Source organism: Terrapene carolina, unplaced genomic scaffold (genome assembly GCF_002925995.2).
Source record: "Terrapene carolina triunguis isolate 2854851 unplaced genomic scaffold, T_m_triunguis-2.0 Scaffold66, whole genome shotgun sequence".
Taxonomy (NCBI): Eukaryota; Metazoa; Chordata; order Testudines; family Emydidae; genus Terrapene; species Terrapene triunguis.
Genome location: NW_020664417.1, coordinates 44,632,900 through 44,660,250, shown reverse-complemented (window position 1 = coordinate 44,660,250; position 27,351 = coordinate 44,632,900). Strand labels below are relative to the sequence as shown.

The 27,351-nt window shown below is 38.9% G+C and overlaps 1 protein-coding gene across 4 annotated transcripts in view; it reads left to right on the top strand.

Moving 5' to 3' along the window:
- SORBS2 (sorbin and SH3 domain containing 2) overlaps positions 1-27,351 on the top strand; it is a 243,467-nt gene that overhangs the window by 173,235 nt on the left and 42,881 nt on the right. For 3 of the 4 annotated variants that reach the window (XM_024219237.3, XM_024219236.3, XM_024219233.3), the window contains 6 exons: positions 619-663; positions 1,906-2,092; positions 7,648-7,762; positions 16,088-16,171; positions 17,825-17,881; positions 24,944-24,993. In XM_024219237.3, coding sequence (XP_024075005.1) covers positions 619-663; positions 1,906-2,092; positions 7,648-7,762; positions 16,088-16,171; positions 17,825-17,881; positions 24,944-24,993 — 538 coding nt within the window. The remainder of the gene's footprint in view (positions 1-618; positions 664-1,905; positions 2,093-7,647; positions 7,763-16,087; positions 16,172-17,824; positions 17,882-24,943; positions 24,994-27,351) is intronic. The other variant, XM_024219235.3, reaches the window with a different exon arrangement.

The window sequence follows — 27,351 nt, the reverse complement described above, 5'->3', positions numbered from 1 at the left end:
AATAATATTTTTGCGTATTCTCCCTTTCATCCAAGGATGTCAAGGCACTTTACAACAATAATTATGCTTCATTATACCTCAGTGAGGGAGGGAGTTGATATTATTCCAATTTTACTGATGGGGAAATTGATGTAGCTAGGTTGATTTGCTTATGGTCATACACGACATCAATGGCAGAATCAAGAATGGAAAAACACCAAAATGATGTCTGCCAGTCCCCTGCTGTAGCCACTGGACAACATTACTAGATGTAAGAAGTTGCTTTTCATAGTAGGAATGATACGTTACTGTCCTCTAATAAGGGGAAACAGACAGGAGAGGAAACAGCTGGGAGGAGATGAGGGTTGAATAGAAAAGAATGAGTATAACTCACAATTTGGGGTGAACCAGTAACTCTGCAATCTGGGTGTCATGGCAATAATATGCCATTCAGAATAGGTTGATAAAAATAGCCCATGATACGTGTAAAGGGCAAAGACAGACTCCAGAAAACATGTACATGAGGGCTGAGAGCTGATAGTCTACTAATCTTCTGTTTGTATTTGCAAAGACAAAGCTGCTTGTTATGAAATACTGACAGCTAATGCACTACTGTAACATATATATTTCTCTTTATAGATGACGGCACAGACATGTATAATGCTGCATATGCATATAATGCTGGTAGGAGTTATTCCTTCACTTCCAATGAATCTTTTCTTAGTGTCAGCGAGCAACAATGGTAGCTAACCACTCAGGCCTGCTCTTATTAAGTTTGTCATCATTGTCATCAAATGTCATTATTCTTTTTGATCTCTGTTTGTGTCTTTGTTCACCAAATGTGGCAAAGCCTCATTTTGGTTTATTTCTTACTACAGAATTAATCAGACATGTACTGCAGATGTGGCCCTCTCAGTGCAGATGGGATATACTGTAATGTTGTAATCTCTGACTAAATTATATTTATTTTCACTAATGATAGTGTATAGTTTGACTCTTGAATATTAAACTAAAGAGTAAAGTGCAGTATGAAAGTGTTAAGTGTAATTACATATACAGGTGAAGATAAGCATTGTGCAGTTTGTTGTATACAACTGCCATATTTTTAGATTATACTACATTAAGAAAACCTAGTTATGATGCTTCTATTTTGTGATCTTGTTATTTTTTTATACTGAATTGACATTATTTAGCACCAAAAAAGTAAAATATTATTCCTATAACAGATATATAAATTTCAAATCTTTCAGAAGAAAGAAATCATACTGCAGTGATATTTTACTAGAACAAAAACTCCTTATCATGTGAATGAAATGTACAATACAAAATATTGTGTGTTATGCAAAAAGCACTTTTAAGAGTTCTTTAATTTAAATTTTCATATTGCTTTCAATGGGGCTCCCATGCTGATATTTTGTGTGTTATCAAGAACATGTGTGTATATCCAAGATTCATGACCCAAATGGACTCTTGAGAGCTTAGTCAAGAAATTTGTATGGGTAATTGTCCACAAATCTAATTACGTAGAGATGCTCTTACATACAAACCCAAAGAACGTTCATTAAAAAGAATGAAAAAGGTGTATCTATTTCTTTTTCCTTCTCAGCCTATGACACCAATAACAGCTGAGGGCAGGATAGTTCTGGGGGACTAATAAGAGGTTGCAGTTAATTGCCATGAGCTGCACCTCAGACATTATCTCCCCCCAGCTTGTGATTAATTCCCATGGAATGTCCTGAGCCTTTGTGGGTGGGGCAGGGAAGAGGGGCCATATATAGATCTATAATAATTATTTGAAAATTCACACAATACTCACCGATGTGTTTCTAAAACTTACAAGGTTTTGATGTCCCAGATTTGTTAAATGAATGTTTGGTATTTTACTGAGATGCATTTTGGTTGTTTCTGTGTTCTGTTTTACTTTAGGTAGTTACAGCCCATCCCTCCCCGCTCAGTCACACCCTGCTGCAAAGACACAGACATATAGACCATTGTCTAAAAGCATTTCTGACAATGGCACTGATGCCTTTAAGGTCTCTTCCCCGATACCTCCTCCACATGTACCACCTCCAGTCCCACCGCTTCGTCCAAGAGAGAGGTCTACACCCGAAAAGTAAGCAGATTTACTGGGAGCGGGAAACAGTCTATAGTAAATACAACATTACAATCAACTAATAAAAGTAATGGATGTAGAAGTAGCATGAGAGAGTTGGGTTTGTGATCACCAGGAGAACTGCATAGTGAATTGCCTGGCAGATGCGAAGGTTGCGGTCCTCTTGAGACATATAGAAAGATTTATATGTAGTGCCGGGTAGGTGCTGGTGGTCGTGGTACATGTAGATACTAATGACATAGGAAAAGGAGGATAGAGGTCCTGGAAGCCAAGTTTAGTCTACTAGGTAAGAGATTAAAGTCCAGGACCTCCATGGTAGCATTCTCTGAAACGTTTCCAGTTCCACCCGCAGGGCCGGTTAGACAGGCAGAAGAACTGTGGGGTGTCAATATGTGGATGAGATGATGGTGTTTGGAGGAGGGATTTGGGTTTATTAGGAACTGTGGAACCTTTTTGGAAAGGAGCAGCCTGTACAGGAAGGATGGGCTCCACCTAAACCAAAAGACCAAAGACAGGGTAGGCCCACTGCTTAGTGAAGAGGGAGAAACAGTAACAGGAAACTTGGAAATGGCAGAGATGCTTAATGACTTCTTTGTTTCGGTCTTCACCGAGAAGTCTGAAGGAATGCCTATCCTAGTGAATGCTAATGGGAAGGGGGTAGGTTTAGCAGATAAAATAAAAAAAGAACAAGTTAAAAATCACTTAGAAAAGTTAGATGCCTGCAAGTCACCAGGGCCTGATGAAATGCATCCTAGAATACTCAAGGAGCTAATAGAGGAGGTATCTGAGCCTCTAGCTATTATCTTTGGAAAATCATGGGAGACGGGAGAGATTCCAGAAGACTGGAAAAGGGCAAATATAGTGCCCATCTATAAAAAGGGAAATAAAAACAACCCAGGAAACTACAGACCAGTTAGTTTAACTTCTGTGCCAGGGAAGATAATGGAGCAAGTAATTAAGGAAATCATCTGCAAACACTTGGAAGGTGGTAAGGTGATAGGGAACAGCCAGCATGGATTTGTAAAGAACAAATCATGTCAAACCAATCTGATAGCTTTCTTCAATAGGATAACGAGTCTTGTGGATAAGGGAGAAGCTGTGGATGTGGTATACCTAGACTTTAGTAAGGCATTTGATACGGTCTCGCATGATATTCTTATCGACAAACTAGGCAAATACAATTTAGATGGGGCTACTATAAGGTGGGTGCATAACTGGCTGGATAACCGTACTCAGAGAGTTGTTATTAATGGTTCCCAATCCTGCTGGAAAGGCATAACGAGTGGGGTTCCGCAGGGGTCTGTTTTGGGACCGGCTCTGTTCAATATCTTCATTAACGACTTAGATATTGGTATAGAAAGTACGATTATTAAGTTTGCGGATGATACCAAACTGGGAGGGATTGCAACTGCTTTGGAGGACAGGGTCATAATTCAAAATGATCTGGACAAATTGGAGAAATGGTCTGAGTTAAACAGGATGAAGTTTAACAAAGACAAATGCAAAGTGCTCCACTTAGGAAGAAAAAATCAGTTTCACACATACAGAATGGGAAGAGACTGTCTAGGAAGGAGTACGGCAGAAAGGGATCTAGGGGTTATAGTGGACCACAAGCTAAATATGAGTCAACAGTGTGATGCTGTTGCAAAAAAAGCAAACGTGATTCTGGGATGTATTAACAGGTGTGTTGTGAGCAAGACACGAGAAGTCATTCTTCCGTTCTACTCTGCTCTGGTTAGGCCTCAGCTGGAGTATTGTGTCCAGTTCTGGGCACCGCATTTCAAGAAAGATGTGGAGAAATTGGAAAGGGTCCAGAGAAGAGCAACAAGAATGATTAAAGGTCTTGAGAACATGACCTATGAAGCAAGGCTGAAAGAATTGGGTTTGTTTAGTTTGGAAAAGAGAAGACTGAGAGGGGACATGATAGCAGTTTTCAGGTATCTAAAAGGGTGTCATAAGGAGGAGGGAGAAAACTTGTTCACCTTAGCCTCTGAGGATAGAACAAGAAGCAATGGGCTTAAACTGCAGCAAGGGAGGTCTAGGTTGGACATTAGGAAAAAGTTCCTAACTGTCAGGGTGGTTAAACACTGGAATAAATTGCCTAGGGAGGTTGTGGAATCTCCATCTCTGGAGATATTTAAGAGTAGGTTAGATAAATGTCTATCTGGGATGGTCTAGACAGTATTTGGTCCTGCCATGCGGGCAGGGGACTGGACTCGATGACCTCTCGAGGTCCCTTCCAGTCCTAGAATCTATGAATCTATGAAAATGGAACCAGATTACTGACATGTAAAATTAAAAAGGTTGTAGATGGCTGGGAGAAAGCTGACCGGTGCGGAGGATCACATGAATCAGACAGACACACTCTTAGGAAGGGATTTATTAAAGGGCATATTCTGTATCCTAGTAAAGGGGACTGGATAGAAGTTGATAAAGTACGGGCGGGAATTGAAGAGAAATAGTCAAATGAAAAAGAGTCCCATTCAATTACATCACATGAAGGGAGATGACTAAATATTGCCAATTTTTATATTTTTATATTCCCACACTTAAGCCACTCTTTTTAGGTGACAAATCTAAGGAACTTGAGGTGTCAAGAGAAGAGGTTTTGGAAAAAATTGATAAATTAAACAGTAATAAGTCACCAGTCCAGATGTTAGTCACCCAAGAGTTCTGAAGGAAATCAAATATGAAATTGCAGAACTGCTAACTGTGGTAGTTTACTTATTGCCTCTGTACCAGATGACTAGAGGATAGCTAATGTAACGCCGGTTTTTAAAAAAGACTCTAGAGGTGTCAAAGTTTGCAGATGATACAAAATAAATGTATATAGTTAAGTCCAAAGTTGACTGTGAAGAGTTAGAAAGGGATCTCAAAACTAGGTGACTGGGCAAAAATATTTCAGATGAAATTCAGTGTTGATAAATGCAAAGTAATGCATATTGGAAAACATAATCCCAACTATACATACAAAATGATGGGGTCTAAATTAGCTGTTATCACTCAGGAAAGAGATCTTGGATTCATTGTGGATAGTTCTCTGAAAACTTCTGCTCAATGTGCAGCGGCAGTCAAAAAAGCTAACAATGTTAGGAACCATTAGGAAAGGGATAGATAATAAAACAGAAAATATCATAATGTCACTATAAATCCATGGTACGCCCACACCTTTAATACAGTTTGCAGATCTGGTTGCCCTATCTCAAAAAAGATGTATTAGAATTGAAAAAAGTAAAGAGAAGGTCAACAAAAATTATTAGGGGTATGGAACTGTTTTCATATGAGGAGAGATTAAATGACTAGAACTGTTCATCTTAGAAAAGAGATAGCTAAGGAGGTATATGATAGCGGTCTATGAAATTGTTAATGGTATTACCAAATTTGAATAAGGAAGTGTTATTTACCCCTTCACACAACACAAGAACCAGGGGTCACCCGATGAAATTAATGGGCAGTAGCTTTAAAACAAACATAAGGAAGTATTTCTTCACACAACTCCCAGTCAACCTGTGGAACTTGTTGCCAGGGGATGTTGTGAAGGCCAAATCTATAACAGGGTTCAAAAAAGAATTAGATACATTCATGGAGGATAGATCCATCAGTGGCTATTAGCCATGATGATCATGGACACAGCCCCATGCTCTAAACGTCTGACTGCCAAAAGCTGGGACTGGACAACAGGACATAGATCATTTGATAAACTGCTGTTTTCTGTTCATTCCCTGTGAAGCCCCTGGCATTGGCCACTGTCGGAAGACAGTCACTGGACTAGATGGACCATTGGTCTGACCCAGTATGGCCATTCTTATGTTCTTATGAAAACAAGGCCATGACTCAGTGGGGCATTCAGATATTAAATGATGTTATTGCTTCAGTGTGGGCACTGTGCTTGATGCTGTCTTGTCTGGCACTGGTACTTAAGCAGCCTAGGAAGTCTCATGCCAATAATACCTTATAAAGCATATTGAACATCCACTCTTTTCCATGGGACTATCCTGCCTCCTGTATTTCAGAATGATCCAGACTGCAATGACCATTTCTCACTATGACTTTGTGCTAATGCATAAAAGTAGTTTTGAGACCTTGGGTACATCTGCACTCCAAAAAATCACCAGTGGTGGCAAGTCTAAGAGCCTGGGTCTACAGACTCTGGCTCGCCAGGCTCACACTGCAGCATTAAAAATAGCTGTGTAGATGTTCCCATTCAGGCTGGAGCTTGGGTTCTGAAATCAGGTGAAATGGGTGGGACTCAGAGCTCCAGCCCAAGCCCAAATGTCTACATGGCTATTTTTAAGCCCCATAGCACAAGCTGTGGGAACCCAAATCTGTAGACCCAAGCTCTGAGACTTGCTGCCGCGGGGTGGTTTTTTTTTTCTTTTTTCTTCCCCGCGTAAACATACAGAAAGCCCTTTTATGAAGCCTCCTAGCAGAGAGCAGGATGTAAGTGATTTTGCAAATTGCAAGCAAAATTGTAACAGAGTACAGTAAGTGGACCAGCCCCATCTGAGATGTTTGTGTGGCACATCTTTGGAGACATGATGAGGAAAATTCCACATCCTCCTCCCACTTCCCTATCTCTTCTTTTGAAGTAGAAGAAGGGTTTCAGATTGAAGGGACTTGGGCATTTTGCTAACTATATAATTTAATCAGTATGTATTTATGAAAGCTTTGTCCAGTGACTAAAGCATTTAGCATTTACCTACACAATTAAAGTTTCTTTAAGTTTTACTGGATTTGTATGTATGATCAAATAAATGCTTCTGATGGTCACCAGCATTTTAACCACGTGTCATCTCAACCTGCTCAGAGCTGGTACACCCAATACAGTGGTAAAAATACTGGTTGTACCCTGTCTACGTTACCACTCCCACCATTGCTATGACATATGGAACAGCAGCAGTGGGAAATGTATATCAATAATTGATATCAATATCTATAATAATATTGTGAGGAGATTTAGTCATGTTTGCTACTTTTAAAGTACATTTCAAATGCATAAAAACCTCTCTATATAGATTTCAGATTTACTGTGGAACAAACATTACACTAGCATCCCCACTATTGCTATCACCAGTAAAACTGCACCAGTGTTAGCAATAGTAGGAAAGAAAAAGGCTAGTGTAGACACAGGCATAGATACATGGAGTAAATTAAGGGGGATAAGCTTTGCTTAATTCATAATTCCTTCCTTTTGAGGGTTATGTCTCTGTCTTAATATTCTATTCATGCATTTTGGGTCAAATCCTGTTCACTTTCCTCTTGTGAATAGCCCCTTAAAGTCAGTGGACTAACTGTGTGAGTGAGACAAGAAGGATTTTATCTCTAGTATGTACTAAAAATGTAGAATAAAATCAACATCCAGTAGACTAAAATCTGCATGTTTTCTACTGTTGCGTAACCTGGTGAGGTTGGTTGTAACTTTCATGATTGAGGTTGGGAAGAGAGAGCAAATTGTATGGTGCAGTGTAACTCCTGACATATGTAGATGCCTTTTACAGAGCTGCAGTGTTGATGGAAAAGACAATCTTGCACAACTGTTTATATTTGTTATTTAGAAATGACTGGGATCCTCCTGACAGAAAAGTAGATACCCGCAAATTCCGTTCTGAACCAAGAAGTATTTTTGAATACGAGCCGGGGAAATCATCAATTCTTGAACATGAAAGACCGGTAAGAGGTGTATTTGAAACATTTTCCCACAACAAAAGGCTTAGTGGGAGTTACATTTTTGCTTATTATTTTAACTGCAAATTATAACTAGTTAGTATTGAATATCCATTTTTGTATTTGGAGTTTGGTCAGCTCACGTGGTAAATTCTGCCTTGATCCTCCTGGATGGTTGTGTAGATAATTTGGGATTGGCTTGATTTACTTGTTCAATTTAGCTTCTTTGGCATTAGAAAGAAGTCAAAGAATCACTGTGAGAAATTAAACTCCTTTTAGATTTCACATGTTAGATGTAAGTTCATGGAAACTACTTGTTGCAATTTGAATGCATATCCAGCAGTCAGTTTGTCACCTGTTTACAATAATTTTATCAACACATATGATTAACATAGGAGTTATGCACATGGCTGTGGTGGTATGTCACTAGATAGTCCAGAAAAAAAAATCCTACAGTGTGTTTTCTGGATATGTGCCTAATGGTATCATCTCAAGAACATTGGTTGCCTGTACACTAACCTGTGACTAAAAAAAATTTATTGCTGTTTTCTGAGCATATGTCTGTAGTTGTGATATTCCTCACAAGCATGTCTAATAAGGCTGAAATCTAATGCTTGCAAAATTATCACTAATCTAAGTTTCCATTCACTGAAAAGGCATATGCAACCAGCTCTTCTACTGTACCCTGGTAGTGTTCCAATACCCCATCATTTATGCAGCTTGATGCATATCATGTTATCTTTTTTGCACGAGATGGAATGGTTGATGGAGTCATGTTTAAAGGGGGAATTTATGTAAATATTATACGTAGTATTATAATATTAGTATTACAATATTATATCAGTATTATATTAGTATTATTATACATAAATTCAGAGGGCTTATTTTATTAATCTAAAAATAAATAAATGTATTGCATGCATGGATTGTGGCATATATAGTATGTCAACAGTATGTTAAATAATTACACTGATGGCTCTGTTTCATCATATTTTTCTATGCTTTATGTAATAATGTGGGTCCGGTTACCTAGCTTCTATAGCAAACTGTGTGATTCTATGAAATAGGGCTCTTACAGAACTGGGACTTTCTTTCAAAGGGAAATTTCACTTTTCAGCACAGGCCATTTAAACTGACTGAACTAATTAATAGTTCTAATGATTTACCAAAATCTCCCTGATTTATGAGAGCTGGTAGTTTATTGTCAAGCTGAATTTACAAACAGTTCTGTGAAAAAATAATTATATTTTTGCTAAGTGATTTTTCTATCACAGTGGCTCTATTACAGATAGGGCCATTTACTAACCTTTTCAATTGCAAACAATCTTCAGCAAGTGAGAGGTGGGAGGCTGAAGGTAAAAATTGGCTTTTTGAAAATTACAGAGCTATTTCATGTGAGGACACACATCTCTAATAAATTTTGACTTTGTGATATGAAAAATAAACAACAAGAGTAATTTCATACTGGACCTGCAATGCTGAGGAATGTGATAATATAATTTTTCAACTTTAATAAAGAGATAAGATGAAATAAGTTGTGATTTTTTTGCTAAAAATATTTGAACATTGCTGGAAATTTCTTAAGCAAATAAAATAAGCTTTTCCAGTAGAAAAGCTTTCTTGTTTTCTGATTGGATGGGGAGGACTTGGGGCCTAATCCTGCAACCTTTTCTTCCACAAGTAATCCTTACTCACTGATACAGACACTTTGCAGTCAATGAACTACTCCAAAAGGTTGCAAGATCAGACATGGCTGATGTAGTTACAAGCAATCATCTCTTTGCACAGCAAGTGTTCTCAAAGTGCGAAAGTGGAACTACAGTATTAATAAATTCAGGGGAGGGGAACGTTTCAATGCTATGTATTTCAATTTTCAAAATGGTAATGAGGAATTTATGCAAAATACAGTGTGCTGTTCCTAAGATGGCTTCCTTTTGAGCAGTTTCTAAATCCATTAACACAGTGCTAAGCTATCAGCATAACATCAGTTTAGAAATTTCCAGAGAGTAACTGCTATTGATTATAAAAGTTAAGTTACATGAAGTAATATATTGCTTTTCTGGCAGAATTACAATATTAATGGACGAAGGAAAGGCAGTATGCAATAATTAAATCTAAATATATTGTATAAAGCATTGTATACTGTATTCATTAAATCTTACATGGCAAATTCAATTGAAAACTGGCTAAAAGACTAGACAAAGGAAAATGATACATGGCAGTGTATCAAGTTAAGAAAGAGTAGAACAGTCTGCTAAAATCTATGTTAGGTTCAGTATTATTCAACATCTTCCTCAGTGATCTAGAAGAGGAAGTGAACAGAATGCTAGTGAAATTCTCAGATGATACTAAATTGTGACCATTCCAAAGAGACCTAGAGAGATTAGAAACATAAGAAGAAAATAACAAAATGAGATTCATCTTGGAAAAATGCAAACTAATATGTCTGCAGATAAATAATTCAAAAGCAATGTACTGAATGGTAGGGAGCAGCCTGGGAAACAGGAATGCTGAAAAAGATTTATGAGTGATAGATTGCAAAATCATGACTGATTTGCTATGTGCTATGGATACAAAAAAAGCCAATGCAATTTAAGGTTGCAGCATCATGTGTGCAGCAGCCTCACGTCACCAAGGAGGGAGGTAATAGGTCCTTTCTGTGTGGCTCTAGTGTGACATACCTGGCATGTTGCTTTCAATTCTAGGCACATTAGAAGAAAGATATTGACAAAGCTGAGGGAGTCCAGAGAACAGCAACAAAAATGATCAGGGACTGGAGCGGATTGGCTTATGAGTAAAGATAAAATGACTGAATATGCATAACTTGGTAAGAGACTATTGAGGATGTCTACCAATATTGAAGAGTATAAACCATGAGGAGGAAGAGGAATTATTTAGGATGCTGCTTTGGAGAGTATAACTAGGAGCAACAGAATGAAATTAAGAAAAATAAAATTTAGACTGAATTTTAGGAAAAGCATCTTGACAGTGAGATGTATTAGGCTGTGGAATAGTCTTCCAGCAGAGGCAGTTCGGCTAAATATCAGGTAAGGTACTATCTGATTCAGTAGCCTAATAAGTACGTAGAATTATCACTTATGAATTTAAAATAAGATAGTTACTATTTAATACTTTGGATTTATTTCACTCTTACAAACTTAAAATTTTGTCCTCTACCGAATTCATCCTTTTGCATTTGGCAAATATATTTCCCCAGGTTTCTAATGGAACTAAAGATGATGTTCTTTGCTTATTTGTACACCAGCATCACTGATGTTATGCCAGTTCTAAGAAAATTATATTAGTCTACATCTGCAATAAAGCCAACAAAGAAAGTTTTTGGTGGTCCTACAAAAAAGATGCTTATAAAAAAAAATTGTGACAAGTGGTAGATTTTTAGTAGGTATTTAATGCGCATTATATAAGGGCAATCAACACCAAAGTTTGATAATTTCACGTTATATCAATTTCAGGTCTGAACTTTTTTACACTGGGCCTGATCTTGCAGTTGTTTTAAATGCAAAATTCACATTGACTTCATATGCAAGAGAACTAATTAATCTTAATAAGGGTAGAAATACAAAAGTATTACTATATGTCCTTTAGCAGTAACAGCAAGGAGTAGTAAACTTTTTTGTTCCTGTGTGGAGAAATTTGGGGCTGTTTTTTAACCTACAGCATGCAGATTTGTTTGGCTCTGACTTTACAAGCTTGTAATTGCAACACATAAAATCAGTGTTTGAACTGGAATGGCCCATTGTGTCAGCCAGGAATGTTATTTTAAATTCCTTTAAGCTGGAATTAGAAATTCAACTCTCTAGCACATTAAAGAGATGCTTTGTTGTCACAAAGACACAAGAATTAACCAACCTGTAATGGACCTGGAGCCAAAACAGCCATAAGAAAACAAGTAGAAAGAGAGATTCCTTTTAGGGACCAAGAATAGAAGGGGCAAATTAAGACGAAGTCATGATAAACACATTGGCCATATTTCCAAAGAGACCTTAACCTTACCTCTGAATATCCATCCACAGAATGTGGTTCCATCCATCCAAGGAAATTGGGTCAGTAGCCATTTAACTACACACTTTTCACATATACACATGGTTTGTGCCTGTAAATGCATGTTTATATAGATCAAAGTCACCCAGGCAAAATTCCAAGTGAAAATATAGAAGCCACTTTTGAAAATGCAGTCCATATTGTCCAGTAATTTTTCCTATGTTTTAAATACATTGACAGAATGTTGTGCTGAATACTCTTTGTAAAGGACACAAGAATAAAGATTCTTCCTAAATCTTTATGCATTGTGGGAGAAATTCTCAACCTGCTATAAGTAATTAAAAATGTATTGAATGAGTAAGTTACAGTGTAAAGTACAGGAATGTTGTCTGTGTTAACTAGCATGTCATAAAGGGAATAGCACCCTCCTAGGATTTACATGTCCTCGATACCCCTGAATCTATTCAAATCTAGTTTAGGAGATAAAGCCAAAATTTATTTTCTTGTGTCAAAATAGATTTGCCTTTCTAAGAATCATAGTAAGAAGAACAAAGAAAAAAAGGTCTATTCAGCAGAGGGGGTACTGACAGCCAGGTGAAAGCAATTGGCCTTATATGATCCTAACACATGAAATGGAGGATGTAGTTTAAGATGTACATTTTCAAAGCCCTGAACAGACTTTTCAGACAAATGATTCCCATTATAGTCAGTGGGAGTCGTGTGGCTAAAGCTCTATTCAATGCTTGAAAAGAGGCAGAGCTCAGCATCCAGCAAATTCACTATGATAGCTACAAAAAACTTAGAACCATGTTAGCTATAGTTGCACCACTTGCACCAGGCCCTTTTGGTTAAATTTGCTGCCCTCTGCTGCTGAATATGTAACAAAACAATGTGTCTTACCCGCATGGAGAAAGCCTCGTGTTGTTCTAGTTCTTTGTGTACTCATGCTATTCTTCGCAGGATATTATATAAGGGTCCTGAACAATTCAAAGACTGTGAAACTCCAGACAAATCTGTCATTTCCTGCTTTCTCTGAACAAGCAGAAATACAGCCTTCTATTTGTTTTTAAATCAAGACATTTTAGGATGACGAGGAGGAATGGTAAGATTTTGGCCTCCACTTCAATCCCTATGGGCTGCTTTGGTGGGTCATAACAGTCTGGAAGCCAATCCCTGAAGCTGCTTTGGGCTGGCATATGTGGCCCCACACTGCACTCTCTTGCCGCCCTGTTTCAGGAGATGCAGCATAGAACCCAAGTGTCTGACTGATCCATTTTCTATAGGGAACACCACCTACTTCTTTGCTGGTGTAGCCGGAAATGTTGTTATCCAGGGCACACTGATTCACTGTAGGTTAGCTCTATGATTTCCTGAACCAACTATTAAGCTACTCCATATGTCAATGTGACTTTAAGGAAAAATGCCCTCTTTGGTATGAAAATCTATATAAAGTGCTCTTCTGTCTTAAATATAGTGTAACTCAGGGCTTGTCTATGCCATGAGGTAATGTGCTTTACAGAAGTGCGTTTTTTAAGACGCTCTAACATGTTGTGCATTAATTGGTCCATGCAGACCCTCCTGTTGTGCACTAAAGGTTCCCTAGTGCACCTTAACATAGTACTGTTTCAAACAGCACTGTGTTAGAGCACCAGCAGGATCTACATGGCCCAATTAATGCACAGTATGTTAGTGCACTTTAGCAATCATACTCCTATAGAGCACATTACCCCACTGCGTAGACAAGCCCTTAGTCTATGGGAATGAGGACAAACCAGTATTTTTTTATCTTTTGCCCAGGTTATCTAGTTCAGAATCATGGTGTGTTTCAAAAAAGGTGTGCAAAAAATGGAATAGTCCAAATATTGTAATTTGAAGAGTAGGATGTATTACTGATTAGTTCTCTGCATTCATGATTTTTTTCAGATGTTTTCCTTTGTACTGTCTTCATCTCTCTTCAGTTATCATATACTAGTCTTCTGTAGTTTATGTGCTCTTCTAAAATAGACATTTAATTCAAGACTAATAAAGTAGCAATTCTGGACTGGGCAATTCATGAAGCCAAATTCAATGTAATTTTTCTGTTAAAGTCTTGGAAGGTATGTTGTATTGAATCACAGCAGATTGCCAATAGTAATATTGAACTATAAATATTGTAGAGATGAAGGATGATCTTATGGTTGGAATATAAGAGTATGACTCGGGAGATCTGAAATCACTTCCTTCTCTGGTACGTGATATAGGCAAATAATTTATCACTGGGCTTCAGTTCCCCATCTGTAAAACTGGAATAATGTTTCCCCTACATCTGAGGAGTGCTGTGAGGATAAATCTGTAGTCTTGGGTAGTGCTCAGGTGCTATAGTAATATCTTATAAATACCTAGATCAAGATAGGTCAATAGTGCTGTTAATTGTTCAACAGATCAAGATTGGTGATCTGTTGTGATTAAATCAAGCCCTTTGAGTTTCTGCTAGAAAAATGCCATGGGATGTTTAATTAATGAAAAAAAATAGCGCTATGCCTAGGGTGACCATATGTCCCATTTTGGCCAGGACATTCCTTTTTTAAGCCCTGTCCTGACTTTTTTGACAAAAGTGGGCATTTGTCAAAAAAGTGGGGTGCAGAGGAACGTGCGAGGGGAGGAGGGCGCAAGCAGCGATGCCAGCCCCATGCAGAGAGGGAGGCAGGGCTTGGGCTAGCAGCAATGCCAGCACCAGCCTTGTGCGGGGGACAGGCAAGGCTTGGGCAAGCAGCGATGCTAGCTCTGTGTGGGGCGGGGAGGCAAGGCTCTGGCAAGCGGCTCGGGCCAGCCCCGCAGGGGGTGTGTGGGCGGGGGCGGGCTAGCCCCATGTGGTGTCCCATTCTCCCTTTGGGAAATATGGTCACCCTAACTATGCCCCATAACGTCATATTGAGACATTGGCTCCAACTTGACTCAGGGCAGTGTTGCCCACTGAATCGCCAACATAATTCTTCAGGAAGGCATTGGCTTAGTTAGTTTATGAGGTCTGATAAACTGGCATACTATAGCTACACATTACTACATTTTAAATACAATCATATGAGTTTAAGAATAAGGGGAGTGAGGGGGCTGTATTTCAGAGACTTTAAACTAAGGGTATGCTGTACCTTTGTGCTAAATGACAGTTTACTTTTGGCTGCACAAAAGAATCCAATACCCTTTGGAAAGTATTTAAAAAAACAAAGTTTAAAATAAATGTAATATCCCACTGGAGCTGCCAATGTTTTGGACTGTTGGTTTTTCACGCTGGATGAAGAATTCTGTCGCTTATTTTTCTGCTCATTGGGCAGTTTCCTTTATTCTATTTTATACCACTGGTGTGTGTGGTACAGGGTCCCATTTGGTGCCAATCCACAGAGGACATGAGGTGTTACAGCCCTGAGCTACAGAGCCATGGTTTTTTAGCTCAAGCTGTAGCAGCTCATGTATTTAACTTTGGAGATCCGCAATTCAGTCCCAGATGTGTTGGCCAAGGTGGCAGCCCACTAGCTGTAATTCATACTTGTTCCCATTTTTTGCTGCAAAATTTGAAAAATTTCATATGAAAATTAATGCACTGACAATATAAAATAATGAAATCAAAAGGTCTGCATTAGACAAAAGATTTAAAAAAAACCCCAAAAGCACTTAGAATCCATAATTACTACTAATATAAATTTCAAACAAGATGATTTAAATAGATGGCAGTTTCATTACATAGGCTGAAATGGCTTTTTAACATAATCATTCCTGCATGATGCATATTGCTTATCTGTGCTGTGTGCTTAGCTTCAGGTTGAAAAGATACAGAATTAACATGCCTTCTTTCATAAGAAGACCAAGAGTGGCTGAAAGCAACATGGCTAAAATCATGTGTGTCTATTTACCCATTAGTCAGTTTGGGCACTTTTTTGTACACACTAAAGAAGAAAACAGCCATTACATTTGTTCTATAATTATGCTCCTTTCTTTTACAGGACACATAATAGGTTTTAGATCCTAATTGTTTATGCTGCCAAAGATAATACTCAGCTTTTGAAAAATTATTTTTAAAGTGCTTGACATTTTCCATATTCTGTGTAACATTATGAATGACCACTGGAAGAGCAAGCTGAAAAAGGAGGCATTTTAAAACAGTTAGTCTATGACTGCTCTTGACAAAAACATGATCCATATGGAATCCCATCTTCATTCTTTGGTTTTATTTCATTCCCTTTTCCCCTATTATTTGTTTTGTGTGTGTGTTTGTGGTTTTAATGTGACATGACATTTCCAGCACTTTGCTCAGTGTGTGCCTTTTCCTTCCCTTTTCCTTCACAACGGCTCCAGACTGATCACATAAACCCAGATGACATAGATTTAGAAAATGAACCCTGGTATAAATTCTTTTCAGAACTGGAGTTTGGATGTCCGGTAAGTGAGGATAGAATATTAATATTTAAACATTAGGATAATATATTGCTAAAATACAATTCACCAAATACCAAACAGACGTGCCTCTATCTTCCTCATTACATTAAACTCCTCAGTATTACATCTTCATCAGTGTATGCTAACGTATGTTTCTATATAATATGAGCCCAATTTTTGATTCACAACTCAGGAAAATAGCCCACTGAAGTCCATAGGAGTTTTACGTGAGAATTGGGTCCAATGTATACATTCGGCCATTTTCTTTGAGTGCTTAATCTGCCAAAACATTGATTTTAATCACTAATTAAGGTGCATAGACTACATAGAGTAAGTGGTATATACTTGTTGCTAAGTGTAATATCAGCTGTATATAAAACATAATTGTTTTTGACTTTTACTAAATTTTTGCATTTGGAAAGATTAGATTGATTAAATTATAAAGAGTAGAAGACATTTTTAAAAATTATAGATTCCAAAGCCAAACGCACTCAGTTTTGTATGAAGGAATGTGTCTACTTTTAATACACATACACACCCACACAATATGGGCACCATTTGGAAACTCAACATTGGTATGCTTGTCACTATGGAATCCCCATCCTAAGTATAGTCGATACTACAGTTAATGCAGGTGCTTGTGGCAATAAGTGTTGACTTTTGGAGGGTAGGGATTCAAAGAGGGGGGGGGAGTCAACAGTTATTGACACAAGCATCTACAGTAACTGCAGTGTTACAGTGATAAATACACCAATGTTGCATTTTTAAATGGTGCCTGTTTTGTATGCGTGTGCCTGTCTCTCGCCCACACACACATACATGCAGGATATATAATTTTATACTTAAATAGGTGTTGTTAGTTTTAATTTAAACTAGACATCTACTTGAAACTGCACACTCTTTGAGTCTGCTCCAGCGTTCACTAAGTCAATAACAAAGCCCCTATTGACTTCAATGAGAGCAGAAGCAAGCCCTGTATATGCAACTGAAAAGGACTGCAAACCCATATATATTAATACAAACCATTCAATTATTTTTAAAGCTTTAGATATGTAATCCTATTTTTTTTTCACTGAAACAATGCATTTGATATTTAAGTATTTTTTTAATTTGTAGTCCAACAGTCTGCAATACATCCTCATATTTTCATCAAACAGACTAACTTTAACCTCATTTTATCTAGCTTTTAAAACTGTTTTTATCATCATTCATCCATATGTAGGCAGGGCGTAGGCAGGCTAAAAAAATTTCCATCTAGAGACAAAAATATCACTAGTTGTCATTAATATCCTCTATAAGGTAAAGTCCATATAGAAATTTCACCAGCAGGCCATAAATACTCAATCCTTTATTCTACATTCTTCTGTCCCACCAGTTTTTAAACTGTTGGTATTAATTCAACTATTCACATTTTAAGTTGGAAGTTTTACTCACTAAAATTACTAACATTTTATTAAGATGCTTGATATTATTGCAAAATTACTGTACCACGCTCTTCCTTCCAGTGAACCCCCATTTTGCTGCATATGTGTCACTCTTGTATCTGATGCTGTCAACACTCAGTTTCTAACTATGTCACCTTCTCCACATGTTTCATTCCTTGCTGCCATTGATACTCCTCCATTTCATCTCTACACTTCTGCTTATATGGTGCAGCCTCCTAAAAAGCTTTTGGACTATGTTCAAGACAATTCTCCCGGTGTTTCCAATGAGGTAAATGAAGCATTCTTTCTTGTTCAGACGATTTGTTTGGGAAACAAGAGCATGACACTCACTAGTCATATCTGAGTTTGTTAATGTTTAGTGGTTTCCTACCAATAACTCCTGGGCCATTCATAATTTGGTATCATTTTATTTTTGTCTTTATATCTTTCCAGATCACTAGCGCATATGGATGATGTTCTTATTACACTAGAAACTGAGTCCATATTCCAAAACCACCGAGAGTCACATTCAAAATTACAAAATAAACCATACGTTTCTAAATCTTGATATATTCCCACTTCCTCAGTTATGCATTGATTTTAGATACCAATTAACCCAGTCTACAAGAACAGGATTTGTGATTAATATATGTGGCGGCAAATTACAGCCTTCAAGTGAAAGTCATGTTGGATGAGATTTTTTTAACTGAAATATTTATAATTAGGTTTCCTAGCCAGGAAAACCAGCAATGAATTGTGGCTGTAAATTAGTAACTGTAGAATAGATAGTTGTCATGATTCTGATTAAATAACATCAGAATTAAGTACAGGACTGACTGCCATTGCCTTGCACTAAATGGGACAGGTCCAGATTTTCTTTTTTTTTTTGTCCCATGTCATGTTGTACTTAAGCACCAGACAGTGTCCTGTCACAAAGTGGTTTTAAGTCATTCATGATTCTTGATTAGCTTCCATTCCCCCATCCAAAAAAAATTGTCTTCAAGGATTAAAAGAAAAACATGGTCCCTCATTGTTCACTGCATTGCAGACTATTCAAGTGTGCTTTTAGTCTCAGCAACCTGACAAAACCTCAACTCCTTGTCTTGAGGGCACTCAGTCGATAACAGAGGAAGCCATTTGAATCACCCAGGATATGATCGTTTGGAGTTTGTGTCCAGTAGAGCTGGGTAAAATATTTATAACTAATGTGTTGGTTTTGTGTTTAATTTACAAAACATGTCTATTTTTTAAAGTGAGTGTCTGTGAAATTGCAGTGATTCTTGAAAAAATATTTCCTCAAATATTTTTCACTTTAGGTGTTCGTGAAAATATTTAAAACAACAATACTTTGTTCAAAAATACAATGTTTGTGAAATTTAGTGGATTAAACAAAATTTCAGGGGAGCAAAGTCATGTCAAATAAATGGCCAGAAATCAATACTGATTTTCATGGGGACACAGAAAAACTTTCACCAATTTTTCCTAGCTCTGTTATCAGTCACCATAAAGGCCCTGATTTGGCAAAACATCCCCTGGTCAGGAAAGCAATCAGATACATGCTTAACTTTAAGCACGTGCTTAAGTGCTTTTTTGAATAAGGAGGAATTAAGGATGTGCTGAAGTGCTTTGCTGAAAAAAATATCAACATTTTGTAAAGCTTAATTCCCATATTGAGCTATTTTACAAATTACCCTGTTATTAGTTGGCAGTATAGGAAGTAGGGGCACAAGAACTTTAGGCAGTACTGAACATCCCAAAGAATATGTGTAGGTGGGTTGATGGATGTGGCTTGCTGTGCATTGGACAGCTCCTGGAGGTGGTAGAAAGGACAATGGCATGTGGCAACTAATGAACAGGATCCCTAGAAGTGAGGTTTTTTACCCATGAAAGCTTATGCCCAAATAAATCTGTTAGTCTTTAAGGTGCCACCGGACTCCTTGTTGTTTTTGAGGATCCCTACAGTGTTGTTAGAAACACTGATACCAGCTCCTGTCCTTCCAAGACATAATGCCTTCCACCACACAGGGCATGCCCTCCCCCTTTAGCCACCTTCTACACAGCTTCACCTGTAGGAGCTTTGTAAGCAGTCAAATGTATACACTCTCCACTTATTTTTAGAGGATCCTGTACATGAAAATGTAAAACTATGGTGTAAGTTAGTACGATGTGGCCTACTATAGCATCTTTCATATGCACAAAATGCTTCAAAGAGGGAGTCAAACACAAATTAAAGAGAAAAGGAAGGGTAAGATCAAAGTGATTCAGTGTCTTGAAGGGAGGAAAGGAAAGAGCTCACATAAGGCAGCCAGCATGCACCTTTGTCTGTCTTAGTTTTGATCACACTCATGCCCTTGTTTACCAACCTGGAGAGTTCGTTGGAGAATAAACAAAAATCTTAAAAGGTAAGGGCTTGATTGTGTGATTTACAGACAGGCCGTCATAGGAGACAGGGTGAAGTCACACTGCCCCTAAGAGCACCCAGAGAGAGTGTACCTCAGGGGGCACAAGCCTACTACGATTCATAAAGGCTAGGGCTCTGACTTGTTGGGCTGCTGACCGGGGGACAAGGCCCTACCTCCTCCCTACTTCGAGCCCTGATGATTTGCTCCTGGGAAAGAACAAAAACTGAACAGTCCCTACTCACAGGGACTGCTATTGTGATGGGCCCTTCTGTGGACCAAGGCGGGGGTGAGAGGTTACATCTCATCCAATCACAGTCTGGTCCCAATGCTGGGTAGCAAAAAACGTTGTTGTTCAACTACCAGCCTCAGCTGACATAGTAGTTCTTTACACTTTTAATGGGCTCTGTCCTCCTTGGTTCAGGTTTGGCTGGAGTTTACATTGTAGTCCCCACAGTCTGCACTCCTTGAAGGGCCACTACAAGTGATCTAAAGTCATCACTCTCTGTGTCTGGTGACTAATACCATGTGAGTTGATGGTCTCACTCTGATTTCTAGAGGAAAGGGGATATCATAAGAAAATCCACCTTTGGTATTAATCTGCAACTGTTATGGCAGTGAACATAGCTCTAACTAGGACCACACTTAAGCTCAAACTCTTGTATTGGTGCCTACCTATGATTACGATTGGTTCAATATAGATTAGACAGCCACACGTTGTCAGTCTTGAGACCAAGACTGGGTGTGGGAGCTAAGTTACATTTACATCATGTAAATGTGGTCCCTCCACATGCTTGACATACGTCAGTGGGACAGTATGGGAAAGCATACAAAACTGCTGAGGACTTTGCTCTGTTATGTTGTGCAAATAAACAGAGAACGTTGGTTTCTATGCCTGTCAGTGTAATTTCCTCAGTGTTGGCAAATTCTCACAATTGTATTCCATGCATTGCAATATTTGGTGTTATTCTTAGAATCCCAGCTCCTGGAGTCAGATAGTTTATTTGAGAATCTCAATCTCCATTTTTTTAAAAAGTAAGTTTTTAGCCCTCATGGTTGCAGAGAAAAACTTGAAAACATGAATCATAAAGGCTCAAAAACCAAGGAGCAAATAAAAAGCATTCAAGATTTATAATGTTTTTAAACTGTCTGACTCACGATTTTTGAACATGCCAGGCTGGCATTCTTCATCAGACCTAAATTAATTCCAAATCTTTAGAAAATGAAATAAGGACAAATTCCTGAGATCTATTAACAGGTTTAATATCTATGAAAACACTAAAGTATTATTAATAGAGCTTGGTAATAGATTTGGCTCAAAAATGCAGTCCTCTATTTCAGCAGCATATGGAGAGGTTGTATTGTGATGCTTTGTTCCCTGCAAAATATGGATTATTGGGACTAGTTTCTCACGGTAAGCTTCACTCTAATCTGCAGATAAAATGATTTCTTCATATGGGTTACCAGGCCTCAGAGACTTTGGTCTGCATTCATCTATTTCTGTTTTTCATTTTTTTAATCCAATTCACTAATTATTTTATCTGTTCCAAAATGCATTACACTAATCAGCTAGCAGCAGGCAATAATATAAAGTAATGAATTAACACATTACCAAGCCAGATGACAAAAAGATTTGGAGACCCATCTTTCTCTGGGACGTTGAAACCTGCAAGCAATGTCTTTCCGTTGTTAGCAGAAAAAAGTGTGTCTGTAAGAAACAAAAGAGAAGCTAATTTAAAACATTATTTGTATTGTCACGACCAAAAAGGACTATGTTCTAAGAGCTGAAAGCTCTCCTCTCATGGGAAAGGGTGTACATGGGGTACACAAAAAGCTTCATGGGAAGAGGACACAATTCGTAGCTAACCATCTTAGCAGATGTAAGTTCCTAATGTTAGAAAAAGCCGGGCACATGGCCAACAATAGTGGCACAGTCTTCCACCGAAAGGGCCATTGCTAAAGCAGTCATGCCATGTGGACAGAGCCATACTTCTGGGAACACTGGTCCACACCATCCATCATTCCATGAATGTGTATGCTTCAGCACAGTGCCTTATGACCAAAGCTGGTAGGAGCAATGGATGAGGAATAGAGAAATCTGCTATATGTATAAGCCACACATTGCAAGTTAATGTTGCCTGAGGCAATGTTAATGTGCAAAGCCTAGCTCCTGTAATAACTTACTCCAGGTATCAGTGGTGTCACCTACTTCTTCCTATTGTGTATCAGACAGCACTTTCTGATTGCATGTACATCCATCATGTTCTCCTGTTGCATACGCTTTGGGGTTGTTTTGGGCATAACACCCAAACAAGGCCCTTTGTGTAGCACAAGTGCTTAGACATCCTATTTTGTTTTCATTTTCAGTTATCCTCTTCTCTCTGTGGCACAGGAGTACAGTGGTATGCCACCAGTATTTTAACATGGGAGTCCACAAAAATGTTTCCCCTTAGTCTGATAAACCTTGTTTTCCAATGTTGCATGCACTGCAGAGAGGAAGGATGAGGGACAAAGGATTCAGTTCCTTTTTTCTCTTCTTTTTTCCCCCTTCAATTTAAAATAATGAAAATACCTGCCATTAGGTGCAATCTGGTGCATGACAACAGTATGCAATTTGCTCTTCTGAAGCAGTTTAAGAGCCCTAGGGAGAAGTCATCTTTGTTGAGATGCTATAACAGTATCCAGAGGGATGAACTCCATCACAGGTAGTGAAATTGCCCCAGGTCTCCCTTCAGTGTGGTGACAGAATTTTAACAAAGGGACTCCAAGGACTTGCCCAAGGTCACACAGCAGTCCAGTGGCAGAGCTGGGAATACAATCTAGGTCTTCTGAGTCCCTATCCAATGCCCTATCCACGAGGCTATACTATCTTCCAGTGAAACCTCAGACTTGCTACAGTCATGTCTGTTAACATTATATCCTGCCACTGATCCACTCATGGAGCTCCCAGTTGAAATCAGCTGACCAAGAGCAGCATGCAAAAACTGATAGCAGGATACGGCCCTTAGATTATACACTGTAAATAATAAAGGTCTCCACTGGATCCAGTTCTGCCATCATGCATATAAGAGTAAAATCAATAATTGTTGATTGGTTGTGGGGCAAGATGATGATAGCTGACACTTAGGTTATGTATTTGTAGTAATCAAAACTTTTTTCAAATGCATAAAAAATGTACATAGTAGATGGTATCCTCTCTCTTCATCCTTGTCTTCAATTTGTAAATTCTGTGCAGCAGAGACTGTGTTTTGATATGTGTTTGTACAGCACCTAGCACAATGGGAGCTTGATCCCAATTGGGGACTCTGGACACTACAGTAGTATAGGTATTTATTAATAATAATAATAATGAATACAAATAAATATTGATGAGTAAAGCAAAAAGTTTATTTCAGATAAACATCCACAAGTTTTGGTCCTCATCCAGAGCTAATCTGAAGCTCTTTCCTCTGAAACTGATCTTGCAATTACTTTCAGCTACTTTCATCTCAACTTCCATTCCGATCTAAAACCAAAAAGTTCTGAATCATGTTAACGAAGCTGTTTAAAATATCTGGAAAAATTTGGGATCCATTGCAAGTTTTAGGCAATGTTATGTTCATATTTTATCCACATTTGTGTGGCTTTCTCTACTTTTAAAATGTGATAAAGTTTAGTGAATAATCCAGTAAATTATGTTTGTTTGTGTTTTGGTGGAATTGTTTAGTATGTGATCTGAATCTTTAAAGAATGAGGACTACTGAAATCTAATTTCAGACTACTGCCTCTGAAGAATCTCGCGTATATCTGGTCCTTATAGAACCCATTATATTTAGTTATTGTTGACTGTGATTATAGAATGCTCATGCTGTGCTGAATGTCTGTGGTAATGCAAAATCTATTCCTAAATGTTTCTTAAACCAAGGACGACCTCTAGAGGTGTGATTACATGTCAGTTACTAAAAATTAGTTTGACTATATTTTTTTTAACTTTGAATCCAATCATTTTTAAAAAATTGATATATGCAATGACAAAGCATTTAAGAAGACCATAATTTTTCTATATGATTGCAGCACACCCTATACTTTTTCTATACAGAGAAAAGTGGATCCTGCAGCATATAAAGCCATGTGAAAATTCTATTTACAGTTCACTGGGTCATCTTTGAAATGATATAGCATGAAATGTTTAACATTTCACTGACCTAGCTTTGTGCCCTTGAAGAGGCACCATGGGGACAAGACGATTCCTTTTCTAGCTACCACAAACTAGTGCTACGTAACTCTAATTCTGGCTGCAGTTTTGAAACCTATTAAGTGAATGGTTTAAAAGTATTTATCACTTAAGATTGAAATTACGTTGACAAGTTAAAAATATTTCAGGGTAGCACTGCATTCCATCTTTCAGGTGTCATGCAATAGCTACTGGTAAAGCAATGAAAAGGCATTAGGCCTCTGTGAAAAGAACGGTTCTTAAAATGAATTTAGAATGGCCAGCAAATGGCCACAAAAATGATGGCTCTTTCAGCTACATTTACGAAGAGTTTCCAGCTTTAATTCACATCGATACTTTGGTGAGTAATTGGAGGAAATTCTGCGGGTCTTTATATGCAGATGAAAATTTTCTTTTTAGATTTTATATATCTCCACTTGTAATCAATTTCAATCATAGTGTAGCAAATTATGAAAAAGCAAATAGAAAGTCCTGGATTGGTATTTTAAATTGAAAGATATAACTGAAAGTGTAGTAAGAAATTTTATGGAGCTCTTTTAAAAATGGTATAAATTCTTTTGTGAAATATCATTGAACCTGTAGTCTGCAGTGCATAGGACATTAATCATGATAGTCTGATTTTTATGGGGCTCATCTTAGGGTCACTAATTTAATGAATGGTCCCAGAAAATATCCCTGGAAAATGTCACACTTTTTTCCAGTGCAAAAGTTTAACGGATTGACCTATTTGTTTTCACAGACCTCCTTATATCACCCTTCTCCAGACAAAGGCCTGGACAGACCTTCTAGGTAAGAAACATGATGTGTCCTTGCAACAGACAAGTTGACCAGTCCTCACGGAGGGTAGAGGTCTGCTGAGCATCCTGAAGTCAATGGGAGTTGAGGGCGCTCTGCACTTGCATAGCACTTCTTGGGATCCAGCCTACAGCATCCCACATATGGGACAATGACAAAATATCATGTGGGTTCTCTTGAGATTTGCAGATCTTCCTTTTGTTTTAGAAGGATGTATTGACTGCTACTCAGAACGTCACCCAATCCTTCAAAGCCCTCCACTGGCATCCCTCACCTTCTGTATTAACTTGTAGCCTCTATCCCTCACTTTCAGTGCACTGCATACAATACTCCACCTCTCCCAACATCTTTGCACTCATTTTTTATTACACCTCTTCTTTGCTTCACTCAAGCATCCAACCTCACTTCTATCTTCATATCATTCCCTATTCTCGTCTTTGTGCTTGGAACTCCCATCCCAGTGTGCAAAGGTACCAGACTCTCTTCATTCAAATCCCTCTTTAAACGTCTGTATTTCACAACACCTACTTGTATTAACCCTTAAATTTAATCTATTACCTAATTTAAAAATGAAAAAAGAATAACCCTGCAACACCTTATATTAACTTTCTCCTCAACATGCAAAACAATCTGTGGCTGTTTGATACATCTGTCTATTTAGGCCTTGACACTGGATCCCAAAGCAAGATCCATGTGCTCTTGAGTGCATGAGACCCCATTCTTTTCTACTGACCTTTTTCAAGGGTTTCCTCTAATCTGTCCTTTCTTAGGCCTACCCCAGGACTGCTATTTATTTCCTGTATCATAGCTTAGCTTTCTAAGCCTTGTCTATTCTTAAAAAGGCTTTGCCAGTATAAATATACTGTAGAACTATACTGGCAAACCCCCCTCGTGTAGACGCAGCTTATTCCAGCAAAAGAGTTCTTTTGTTAGTATAGTTTAAACCAGTTCCCTGAACAGAATAAGCCATAGAGATAAAAGAACTTTTTTGCAGGTATAACTGCACCTACATTACAGTTTTTGCCAGCAATTTTTTCTAGTGTAGCCCTGCCATAGAGACCAAATATATAGAGACTTGCCAAAATGTGTAGGAAAGAGCAAGAATGTCAGGCGAAAACAGGTCTGCGCTGGGTCTAAGGCTCATGTGGAGGATGATGATAACATCATGTCTCTTGTGGATGATAACTTCATATGTCCTTACCACTGCTCCTGCTCTAAAGGAACTCCGCAATCCCCTCATCCCTTCCCAGCATTCAGCCTGGGAAAGTTTTGCTGGCTGTAGCTGTACTCAGCTCCAGGTACCTAGCAGTCTGTTCCAGCCTCCAGTCACTGGCTCTGAAACCTGAAGCTTTCCTGGCTGGGCTGGATTGTGCTATTCACATGGGAACCTTGATTACTGCTGCTGCAATCACTGCACCTTGGTGCTCCTCGTTGCTAGCAGCAAAAGTGAAGGGTGGCTACAGGGCCTGGAGCAAATCATGGGGAGAGTGATAGGGCAAAGAGCACAGTGCAGGCAAGGAGCCTGTGTAGGGTGACCATATGTCCTGTTTTGGCCGGAACAGTCTCTTTTTTAAGCCCTGTCCCAGCCGTCCCGACTCCCCTGCAGGCAGCAGGGCTCGGGCAAGGGGCTTGTGCCAGCCCCATGCATGGGAAGGGTGGGCTCAGGCGAGTGGCTTGGGCCATTCCCTTGGGGGGCGGGGGCAGGGGGAAGAGCTCAGGCCTGTACCACATAGTATCCTGTTTTCCCTTTGGGAAATTTGGTCACCTCAAACCTGTGTAGCATGGGGACTGTTCATTTGCAGGTGCTGAAGCCTACAGGCTGTCTTAGACAGTTATCCCAAGCAGGGCCAGAGTCACTTACACAGCCAGGAACTGCCTACAGCTGCTTCAGTGCCACCAGCAGTTCATTCCTCTGCTTACTTGTTCTGAACAGGCATGGCAAACTAAGAGTGGGACAATGCAAAGAGGCGGGGACAAAGAGAGACACTGAGTGAGGCCAGAGCAAGCCAACATGCCCACCCAGGCAGTAGAGGGAAGAGCTTTCTTTGGAGGGAATCAAGGGATATACACCCACATCCCCTGTTGAAAGCTAACATTTGTACCATTGTATAAGACAGGGATCGGCAACCTTTGGCACGTGGCCTGTCAGGGAAATCTGCTAGCGGGTCGGGACGGTTTGTTTACCTGCGGCGGCCGCAAATTCGGACGATCGCAGCTCCCACTGGCCGTGGTTCACTGTTCCAGGCCAATGGGGATGCGGAAAGCGGCGCGGGCCGAGGGACATACTGGCTGCCACTTTCTGCAGCCCCCATTGGCCTGGAACGGCGAACCGTGGCCAGTGGGAGCTGCGAT